The sequence below is a fragment of the Xenopus tropicalis genome, chromosome 1, assembly GCF_000004195.4.
Source record: "Xenopus tropicalis strain Nigerian chromosome 1, UCB_Xtro_10.0, whole genome shotgun sequence".
NCBI lineage: Eukaryota > Metazoa > Chordata > Amphibia > Anura > Pipidae > Xenopus > Xenopus tropicalis.
The window spans coordinates 157,939,817-157,952,210 of NC_030677.2; the positions used below are offsets into that span (position 1 = coordinate 157,939,817).

Sequence of the window (12,394 nt, forward strand, 5' to 3'; positions counted from 1 at the left end):
ATGACCTTAGTTAGTGCAGTAGCTTTCATGTGACACATTAATATTAAACAACAATAATTAATAAATACATGTGTTGACATTATTTACAAAATTAGTAGAATGAATTAAATTTGCTTCCCAGAGAACGCTAAAAAGAGTATGTTTTAAAAACATAATTAACCACTAATACATGACTAAATTGATTCTACTGCCAATAAACACAAACTCCCACATTGGGGGTGGGGATGGTAATCATCAAAAGTCAGATTAATTTATTACCTTTTTCAGTCTTTTTCTCACCAGTGATGCAATAATAATAAGAAATAGCTCAGCCTATTTGTAAGTAAAGCCGCTGTCTGCAACTACCCGTATGCAAACAGGAAGGTCTGTAAATGCCTCTTGGTTTGTAAGGGTTGTTAGGTGTATGGTGGCCATAATGAAGAACATAATTATGACCACCATGGAAGAACTAATTTTGTAAGGACTAAAATTATAGTACGTAACCAGCCAAGTGGCTTCATTTTACACACAATTTGTGGGTCATATTATGACGGATGCTCAGTTTTCTGTGTAAACCCACAAATAAATTCCTGATAAGACTATTCAGGAAATTAAACAACACTCTGTAATTTCAAACACCTACAGGATATTAATGTATACATGTATATATATCTATCGGTAGAAAAAAAATAAAATATTACATATATTAAGTTTGTTGCAGTAGGAAATATGATGAGGAGGCTTTGAATGCAGCTCTGTATAAACGGAGCCTACCCCTTGTAAATTCCCTCTACCCTTTTAGTTATTTAGGGTGCGAACAACAACAAAGCCAGATATAAGCTCTCAGTTCAGCCTTGCTCGACCAAACTGTCCTGACCTATGTGGAGGGCTAAAATAATCACCTTTAAAACTAAAATACCCCCGAAAAACCACACAGATGGAAGCTACATTGGTCCATGTATGCAGTCTGCACAGGCCGACATGTGACTCAGACTTTTGCTATTTAGGCCAATAATCAGCTATTTAATATATAAATGCATTTATGTTCAACCCTGGAAGATATGAAGTGAGATTTTCACCAGGAACAGTTTTATTCAACTCTCCCTTTTAATTCTAAATGTATAGAAAATATAATGTAATTGGGCACACTGCATTTATGCTCTCTTATAGAACTCGAACGATGGCAATTCAGGGAATATAATTATACAGCTATTATATGTAACAGCAAAATAATTGCATGTCATAGTCTAAAAGAGGGCTCAGTGCTTAGGAACCATAATTAGCTGTGCCATATTCAGGAAGGGATCTTTGTAATAGGTTATAAATGATTACAGAGAGTTATTTTGTCGCTTCTGCAGTTTTTCTCCTTGAATACCACCAAGGCTTCAGCACAACAGTGGGGAGAAAACGAACAATGGAACAAATGTTTCCTTTCATAGTTCTAAACCCAATAAAAAATTTGGCTCTGGTTTTTATTATTTCACTGATACTAAATTGCCAGGCTGAAGATGCCTCACTGTAGGGGCTGAAGAGACACCAGTTGAGTGTGATATTGCTTGTATAGGAATCTTTTTAAGCATTTATTTGGACACCTCATGGGTTTTGGGCTATTTGGTCTCATTTGAATGTACTATAAAACCATCCAACATTATGTTAACAGGCTTAAAAGATGTTTCTGACCTCTGTAGTAGCTTCCAAGATCAGGGATCCATGGATCACAAGACACTTAAAGGGCTGCTATATTTGTATTATTTTAATTTCTCTAAAGATTTGAAAATGGAAAGTTAGGTGCCAAATATATATTTTCCCTTCTGCATTAAATTCCACATTTTCTGTAAATGCATTAATCACTTAATTTGCAGTCTTGCCGAAGCAGCCATTGTCTCACTGGTAGGCTGAACAGAAGCCCTGTTCTCCATGTTTATAATCCCATCATAAAAAGGCAGAAGGGACATTGGATGCCATTTGACATTATAGGAGTAGCAGGATGAACAGGTTGGCTTGCCTCCTCATCAGTATCATAGCGGCCTCTCTATAGCACTCTCTGTAGCAGTGATATCACCTTTATTCACAGGCTATAATGATAAATACCATGAATATGCACCAGCATAGGGTTTCCCCAGTAATAAGCACAGTCCTGCATGAAAACTGCCTGTATGTAATTGTATATTGTTAATTATTTTTTGTGTTCTTTCATACATTTTTTACACATTTGGATCACAGTATGGGTTTTCATTCTAGTACTTAAGTCTGGATACCAGAAAAATGTTCAACTTCCGCATTTATGTGGCAAAAAGTCACTTGATTTTAAGGCTTTGATTTGGCCAGGACCCAGGATTTGGTTGAATCCGAATACTGCCAAAAAAGGCCGACTCTGAATCCCGAACCAAATCCTGGATTCAGTGCATCCCTATTATTTTATAATTCTGCCCCTATCAATATTTCGGTGCCTATTTAGGGATTCCAGATTTATCTAGAATCCAATACTTGAACCACATATTAGACATCATGTTGGGCTGTGTTCGGCATGGCAAGAGTGATTTCTGGTACTGCTAATAGCCCCACTGTTTCTATGTAAAAATTCAAAGACCCTTTGTTTTTCAAATTTCTCTTCTTTATAGTTTTAAAGGCATGGAAAATAAATGAAAATGTTGAAATATATTATAAAAGTGATGCTCCACAGATCCTTAGATCATTCAATTATTTCCAGCACTTGGCAGCCAACAGACCTGATTTCTCTGCTTCCAGTTTGCCAACATCACTTTTTCAATCTCAGCAGTAAGTCATTAGCTGGGGTTTTGCAACAACAGCAACAGGGTAATAATGCATTGCTGATGAAATTCATGTATCCCTACTCCTCTTTAATATGGTACCTGCCATAACATAGGGAATGAGAAAGACTCACGTGCATGTTGTAGAGTTAAGCTACCAATCATGCATGCATGAGCAGTGATAATTTTGATTTTTGTTGAAATATAATTGAAATAGATAAATACATGCTGTGCTCCTATGTATGATTTCTAATGCAATAAATAGCCTTATTGTTCAATGATATAATCCTATCTTTTGTTGCCAGTTTGGATAAATCTTTGAACAGTAAGGACACCTAAGCTGCGGGGTTTATTTGTTTATTTGTTTAAATCTTTCTCCAGTCCCATTGATTTCCTGTAAGTCGCAGGGTACTGGAAAGCTCTTGCATAGTGATAATAAAGTGTTATAGATAAACTCATTTACTGCTGTATGCCTAGTACTTTAGTACTTTGTGCCTTTTTCTATGGAGAGATCATTAGCAACTGCATGTTTGTGAACTAATAATGCAGAACCCATAGGGGTGGAATTTGAATCGATGGTGGAGAGCTGATCCTTCACTTGTTCAGTAAAACCAGGAGAGCAGCATTTTCATCCATACCTTATCTTTCCCACAGAGATGAATATTTCAGAGACTCTCTGTACCAGAGAAAAAAATTACAGTACCATCTTGAGAAATCATCCTGAATTACAGATATATCTGAAGGTTGCAAGCACAGATGCAGTGCTATGTAGTCCTTCCCTCTACATATCTGCAAATAAACACGTAGAGGTTTGCCTGTATATAGGAGAGAGCTAGCATAAAGGTATCTATACACTGGCACGTGTTTGCAAGCTAGATTATCTAGATTAACTAAGTTTGCCCAGGTGCAGTAGTCCGTAGCAACCAATCAGCAGGTAGTACTTTGTGGTCACCTGTTTAAATCAAACATTTTATTGGTTGCTTTGGGTTACTGCTCCTGGGCAAACTTAGTGCCTTATGTTGCATATGTATGTTAGTATATAAACAGCATTTCAGCAGTGACTGTCCCCCCTGCATAATATCATCATTGACCTTCTTGCTTTAACAGCTGAATCCTGACATACATGGCCAGCTTCAGACAAGAGGGGACATTTGCAAGTGCATGGCAGAGCATGTTTCTTTTTACACTTGTGCCCTATCCTGCACTTTTCAATGTTGCTGCAGATCTTTGTGTCCCAAAATGGAGTGCATGGATTTGCATGTGCTCTATGAATACAGTGCTGCCTGCATTCAGCAACACTGTATTCTTGTGGAGAGGTGGGGGGGGGGGGTGTAGGCATTCCCCTACCCGTCCCTTAACTTGTATGTCATTTAGATGCTCAAGTTAAGGAGCACCTGTTGGCACAGGCTGCAATGGAGCCCTGTACTTACTGTCTGCCCTATAGTAGGAAGGAAGGATGAGACTGCCTTGCACTTGCCAGCGCTGCACTCTGCACCTAGTACCAAACTGGAAATCCAGCTCTAGGGGCAGAGTGCCAGATAGGAAATGGAAGCAAATGACCGCTAAAGTGTTCACAGTACCATCATATCTTAAAAAAAAAATATTGCAATTTGTCGCTGTATGTATCTGTATTTATATCTAGAGATAGAGAGATTAGATGCAAGTTTTACATAGATAAAAAATACTTAACATCTTTTTGAGGACTCATTTGTTTTTATTAGCTTCAATAAAAGAGTTTAGAGCTTCTGTATAATGCTGTTTGAGCATGTATTGCCTTTTGCACAGTTCTTTCCCAGCCTGCCAAAATAAATAAAGAAATAAAATGCAAACTCTCAGTACATTGGCTGACCTACTTTCATGCTAACAAGTAAAATATAACACACGATAACTCAGAGAATTGGGGGGTGGGAGTTGACTCTCTCCGCAGTTTGGCATTCAGAAGATTGTGTTTATATGGTGCTAATTGACTGCTTGTACTTTACTGGGATGGCATTTAATGAAGATATGTAATAACAAACAATGTGCATTAGTGCTGCCAAGACAATAACAGAGTAAATGGCCCTATCAACAAAGGTGTACGTTTATTGGAACATCATTTTGTTTTTAATTTATGACTACAAATATTTAACATGTGCATGAGCTGGCACCTCATTACTAGCTGCATCAGATTCCCATTGGCATTATTTATAGCTTTTCTTTTTATCATTAAATTCCATAGCAGATGTGCTGTTTTTGTGTGAGTGCAGCACTATAAGGCACATCATGAAACATGAATTCTTTATTGTACGTTCCTGTAGACCATATATGTCAAACACTAGGCCCGCCTGGCTGTTTTATGTGGCCCTTGGTGAGTGTGTCTGACCATCCAGCCTAATCAATTTCCATTTTGCTCACATAGTAACTAAGACTAAGGGGTATATTTATCATGCTGTGTAAAAAGTGGAGTGAAGCATTACCAGTAATGTTGCCCAAGGCATCCAATCAGTAATCAGATTTCAACAGTAGCAAAGCATCTATTGGCTGCTATGAGCAACATCACCGGTAATGTCTTACTCCACTTTTTACACATTGTGATAAATATACCTGTTAGTATCTTACTTAGTATATTAATAAAAAATTTGGCCCGCGACTTAGCCTGTGTTTTAGATTTCAGTCCCCTTATGTGATTGAGTTTGACACCCCTGCTGTAGACGAATACACAGTTAGAATTATTTTATTGTTCAATGTATTTTTTTTATAACAGAGTGGGTTTTTCTGCATTAACCAGTAAACTAATGGTACCCGGTATCCAGCTGCTGTAAAACTACAGGTTCCAGCATCCTTGGAAGCAGAATCTAGGATTTTCTAATTCATCAAAATTCTTACAAATGAAATCTGTTGATGTAGAATCCACACTGGTTGAATTTCATGCTTTGAGTGCAGCTGTTATAAGTGCAATGCAATAATCAGTACATGCACACCCACACACGCACATACACATAATGTATTTTTAATGCACCAAGTCATTATGCATGGCCTTACAGCAGAACTAAAAGAAAAGAGCTGCATGCTAATATGTGTGAGTGTGTATATGTCCAGACTGCAGTATGCTCCTTCTTATCAGTTTCAAACAGAAAAGGCAATGGTGAGTACAGGTATGGGATCTATTATACAGAATGCTTGGGGCCTGGTGTTTTTCATATAGGGGTCTTTCCATAGTTTGGAGCAACATGCCAAGGCTATTGTTATCTGTATGGATTTACACTACCTTATGTCCAATAAAGTACAAGGCCATGTCTTGTTGCACCAAATCAGTAAAAAATAAAGAAATGCTTCTTTAAATAAGACATTTTGGGGAATAACATAATTTGGAATCTTACTGAATAATGAGTTGCCTGATAATAGATCCAAGAAAATCTTGTTGAAAGCAAGTTTGTGTACAGTGTACCATTTATAATAATATTTATGTATCCACTACTATAGGGGAGGGTAGAAGTACTAGTACTTTATAAAGTCAGTTATCGAGATATACAAGTATCTAGAATACTGTGCTGTGAATATTCAAGTTTTCTTTTCCATTCTTTTAAATCTGGCCAGTTTAAAGAATCAGCAGGACCATGGCACACACAGGGATAACAGGTACAGTGGGTGAGGATGTACTAAGCCACCCTTTCTCTCTGACATGTGTATGATCACCTGGGATGCCCAGTGCTGTACTACTTTTAAAATTATATTTGCCCCTCTGTAGAACAAAGGCCATGACACAGCGGAAGCTGACTGAGGATGCTGTAAGCTGTAGTGTACAAGAGCCAGTGTGCCATTAATTAGACAAGCCTGGGCTGTGTTAAATTTCTGTCTCTTACAGCCGTCTGTAAGATGGCACAACCCTTTCCTGTACTGACTACATGTGTTTGAGGCTGATTGAAAACACATTGCAATTGTCAGGTTATTTTACAAATTATTTCTGAAAAATATTATGTAAAGGGAAGAAAATGTAAATGAAATCCAGGGAGTGCTGTTTTAACAAGGCTTTGATCCAAAAGAAGGGATTATACATGAAAGGGTTTTATATCTGAAGTTATACGTATATAGCTCCTTTACATATGCTTAATTATTTGTCCCTGTAAATGTATTTATGAAGGGTGAATCAAGGTGTAGGGAATAGCCAGATAAAACCCACGTGAGATAGGGAAATGTGCACCAACAGATGTGTGTCTCTAGGCAATGCAGAACTTTGGTGCCCAGACACTATTGTCACATTATATTAGTCTACTGGAATCAACAACTCCGTGCCTTGCAGCTTCTTATTCACTCTTCTACGCTTTGGCTCTCAGAGAGATTCCGAGGGCTTCAGCACATTGTGAGCAATGCAGGGACCAGCTCTCCGCTTCTCTGTCAGGGATGCATCTGATCTATTATAAGGTTTGTTCATATGGTGACTTGTGTATGAGGCATTGGTGCGGTGTGGCTGAAGCAGGTAGGATGCTCTAGCTCAGGCTCTTGTTACAGTGTATTTTAGTTTTATTTAGTTGTTGGCTTGTTGAGCTTGTGTAACATGTCTCTTATAACTAAACCATTTTCTCGAGGATCTGATCATATATCATAAGGCAGCCTTAGTTATCCATAGACACCAAAAGGTGTCTATAGGATAGTGTGTTATTTTATAGGTGCACAGATAGTATTATTTATTGTGTCCTGTCAGCCCAGTGATATGAATGCAGTGTCCTACTCTAGGGTTTAACAAGAGGCAAATGCTACCCCCCATCCCCATCCTCGACAGCAGAAAAGCACTAATTACCTATGATTTTATTGCTTTCCTTCTGCTCCAATTTGCTATTCATTGTTTGAGTACAAAAGCTGCTTAACACAGATCAGTCGGTTGCATGTAGAATGTATTTATACAGTGCCAATATTGCATGTGGTGCCTTACGAGATTACAAAGGAAACACTCCGTCAAATAAGAGCAGGCAGCTGAGGGTGAAATTGAGGGAAGAAGGTGCCCCCCCCCCCCAAAAGAGCATGAAGTAAAATGGAATTATAGATGACAGACACACATACAGTGGATATTTCTGTTCTTTGGATTTTTTTGTTCTTTTTTTACAGTAATGGAGAGATAACTAAAATGTTTCTTTCTCCCCCCCCCTTAATTGTAGCTTCTTTACAAAGCCCTTCATTTCAATTGCAGCCATCAATTATTCAACCATCATTAATGCTAGATTATTAAAAACCAACATTTTCCTTTAGTAGCTCCAGCTCTATAGCTCCATTGGGTATGAAGGGCATAAGGAAATGCAGAGGATAAAGTGTGAAGGGTATATAGGGATCTGTATCTGTGTTTTGTATGTGTAGAATGCCTTGGGTTAATGCTTTGGCTAATTGGAGGAAAATAATATCATAATTAAACTTCTGTACTGTCAGGATCTTGGGGGGGGGCAGACATAAGTGGAGCTCAGCAAGGGAACTAATTAATATATGTATTATTAAGGCGTTGGATCTGTTTTTTTGTAACTTCCAGCTTGTAATAAATCATTAGCAAATGCTGGAAACCCCACTTTCCATATGGGTGCACATTGAGCTTTGGTGACTAAGGGTGTCCTTATCCATGGCCACCTGCAGTAAATTGCTAGGTCTTGTACAGATGGAATAGGACAGATGTCCACTCCCCGGTGCTGGAATAGGAGCAGAGATTTAATGAGCAAGTTGCCAAATGACCCTATAACATTTTGCTGTTCTACTTGCTAAATTAATGACTTGCTCTTCAACAGAGAATGTGTCATTATTGGCTGGGCACAACCCAGCACATCCATTATACTCTCTTTACAGGCAGATTGAGCAATTGTATAGGAGAATGCACTCTTGCAATAAAAGTGATCTTTATTTATAGTTTCTTCTTAACCAATCACTGCCTGGAGAGGATCGTGTAGAGGCATCCAACCTGTTGCCTGGAAACTACAGTTCCCAGCATCCCTTACAGCTGAAACTTGTCAAGGGATTAGGGTGATTATATTCAAACAGCAGCAAGAGGAACACAACACTACATAAATTTAGTTTTGATGACACTCCGCAACAGGCTTCCCTAATCCTTGTAACCCTGTTAGACCAGTCATACAAATCAATTTACTTGGCATGCTTTAAATATAAAGAATATTGTCACCTTAACCATGTCATGTCATCAGCTATTCTCTCCACTTGCTTGTACTTTCTCTCTTACTGATATCCATGTACAAAAGCAATTTCATTTCTCAGCTGGAGCTAATTTTATCTGTCACCTGTTAGCGAATATATACAGTAAATACACTTCTCGCCATTGTATTCATCCTTTCCTTTCAGCCTTTCATGTGCATTCAGAATACAATAAAGTAGAGAGATGCATGGTGAACTCACAAAAACCCCACTGACTTTAACTCTGTGTGTCACTCCCCCACCGTGCATTTGTACCTACACTTGTATTCATTTTCAGCTTTAAAAAGAAAAACAAAGTCCCATTATTTTAGTACCGTATTGCCTGTAACTTCTTAACTGCCAAGGGTCAAGGCACATCAATGCAGATATTACGGTTACAACTTACCATTAGTGGTTGGGGGGAGGTTTATAAGAACCAAAATATGGAGTAAGCACCACGCTGAGCAGCAATGAGTGAATATATATTACAGTGTATTCCTGTAGGTACTACCAGCACTGAGTGTCTCCTTTTTCTCTTGTCAGGAAGATGAATTAAAGGATGTTGTGCAAGACAAGAGTCGCTTAAGCCTTCAGTATGCCAGCCTATCCCACAGGGCACTGCTGTATGACCAGGTATTAACAACTAGCTTCAATCCTCAGAGCTCACATTGACATGTCTATGTATTTTAATGTTGCTAGATATATTGCAGGGAGTGTTACCATGTATCAGTAGTGGCAGCTTTAGTAATGGTCAAAAAGATGGACGGTCCATTATTTCTTGTGTCAACTGTTTGAAATCACTGTTTGTCTTTGTGCACTGATATGCTGTTGACTGCACTGGAGGCATTTATCAGTCATTAATGTTGCCATAAGGCTAATGGCAGATGGGGCTGATTCTCAGCCTGCGGATACACAAACAGGCTATCTGATAAAGGTGCATCTGTTAATATAGGAAACATAACCAACAGTATTGTGCAAGCATGTTCTATTATATGGCACAAGCACACGTACACCTCCCTTTTATTTTCTGCTGTTTGCCAGGAGAGGGTCCATGCTGCTGACTGAGTCAGGGTACAGCATTACTCATACTGAATTCTCACTTTTATATGCATAGACAGTCTATCACTCCTCAAAAAAGGCAAATGATTCATATGTAACAAAAAAATGAATCAGGGCAAAAACCTTCCAATTGCAGTCAGAATCAAAAGTACTGAAGATAAACAGTGTATCTCAGGGGTACAGGATATGTATGTATATATTCTAATGAGCGTAGGGAGAAAAGATTTTCCTGAAATGAAATATAATTTTGCAAGCCAGTTCCCATTCCTTCCGTGTGACCTTGCTCAATTCCTAGTCCCAGTGACAGAAAATTGCAATTTGTCGCACCCAGCCTGTATGGATGTTGGATTTATATGATGTCAATCAGCTCCAAGATTGGTGAGCAGCAGCCATAGGAGCAAAGCGAATGATGTTAAATTGACACTTTCTTCTTACTAGAACTGTCCCTGATAAACTCATCGTATCATTTCAGCACGACAAGTGCAGGGGCGTATTAATGCCTAGGCATCACTAAGCTAAAGCCTAGGGGCCCAATGTGATCAGGGGCTCATTGTACGCTCTCCAAATCTTTATTTACTCTTATTAATGCACCTGTGTGGGAGAAGGCCAGGTGCATTATTTTACTAATTATTATAACTAATAGTTAACATTTTGAAAGTTAATTGTTGTATATTTGTATAATTGTTGGGAGTGGGGGGCCTGTGGAAAGTATAGCGTAGGGGGCCTCACCTGTCATTAATCTGCCACTGGACAAGTGAACTTTGAATTTATATCAAAAAAGGTCATCACTGACAGAAAATGACCCAAAGAATTGGGTGTTACATTATTTTTGTTGGACATTTTAAGCTCAGCAGAGAGCTAGCATTTTTTTTTTTCTTATCCCAGTGCCTCTAATTTCACTCTTTTCAATTATATTGGCTGGCTACAAAAAGAGGGGTACTCTGAAGTTGGGGACGTACAAGCTCTGAGAGACAGGGGACTTGTTAGTTGCATGCATTTCCTACAGTCATAATATAGGAGAAGCCGACTGGAGAGCTGAAAGAGTTACTTAGTTTAAATAAGTTAAATGTGAGCTAAAAAAACTTTTAGAACAGCACAGCCTAGGAGTATTTTGAGTATACCGGTAATGAAGTGTTAAGTGTATTTTGTAGCTTTCAGATGAAAGTAGGTCAGAATGATTTATATAATGTGTGAATAAAATTAATTTATTACAAAAACACCCAGGAGAGTAAAGTCCATGCAAATTTAGTGATTTTTTAAATATATTTATTTATTTTGCTAATCTTTCATCTGCCAGTCTAAAATGGAACTATATAAAGACAGTCCATTGTTTAGGGTAGCATATATTTCAATCCATGTTATACCATATTTCATAGTATTTCATGGCAAGGCTTAGCCTGAAGAGCAGTTATGGTAAGATTTAATGAAAATACTTGTTTACTTCTCTACATATACCTTGAAGGGGTCCTGTTACCCTAAGACAGGGGTCCCCAACCTTTTTCAGCTGTGAGCCACTTTCAAATGTAAAAAGAGTTGGGGAGCAACATAAGCATACAAAAGTTCCTGGGGTGCCAAATAAGGGCTGTTATTGGCTTTTTGGTAGCCCCTATAAAGACCTGCAGCCTATAGGAGGTTCTGTTTGGCAGTACATCTGGTTTTTATGCAACTAAAACTTGTCTCTAAAACTAAAAGCCAGAAATTCAAAAATACGCACCTGCTTTGAGGCCACTGGGAGCAACATCCAAGGGGTTGGTGAGCAACATGTTGCTCCAGAGCCATTGGTTGGGGATCACTGCCCTAAGAAATAATGTACTAATAATTTACAACCATATAAAATTGACTTTTACTATATATATATTATTCAAGTCTTGTTTCCTTTATGGCAAGTAGGCAGGCACCATTTTGTGGAACCTGTTATCAAAGCAAGCTTTCTATCATCCCAAAATCTCTTGTATGCATCCAAACATCTTATGTATGCATCCCAAAATCTCTTGTCTGCATCCAAACATCTTATGTATGCATCCCAAAATCTCTTGTCTGCATCCAAAAATCTTATGTATGCATCAGAAAAGGGAACCTGTTGCCCATAACCAGGCTATACATAAATAAACAGTGAAGAGGGAGGGGGTATGCAAGGAGGTCAGAATGGAAAGTGAAATTGAAAGTAATTGCTGTGCCTGAGGCATAGAGGTGGGGAAAGCAATATATGATTGACATCTGAGAATTTTTAACAGGTATAGATATTTTAATTTAAAAAAAAAGAAAAAGAAATTTTGTTTCATGTTTAAGTTGAAAAGGACTTTTATCATATAGTTTTTTTTATGTCTAGGTGACAGGTCACCTTTAAAACATGAGATTAACATGAGATTTGAGTGAACACTTCTGCCTTAGATATTTTTGGAACTATGCTGATATACACACTGTATCTATAACCTTAGTGTAAC

At 38.2% G+C, this 12,394-nt stretch overlaps 1 protein-coding gene across 19 annotated transcripts in view; it reads left to right on the forward strand.

The window, feature by feature from the left end:
• The window catches only part of rimbp2 (RIMS binding protein 2), a 199,095-nt gene that overhangs the window by 116,464 nt on the left and 70,237 nt on the right, over positions 1–12,394 (forward strand). For 16 of the 19 annotated variants that reach the window (XM_031902438.1, XM_031902444.1, XM_031902408.1 and 13 more), the window contains one exon: positions 9,435–9,524. In XM_031902438.1, coding sequence (XP_031758298.1) covers positions 9,435–9,524 — 90 coding nt within the window. 19 annotated transcript variants of the gene reach the window in all.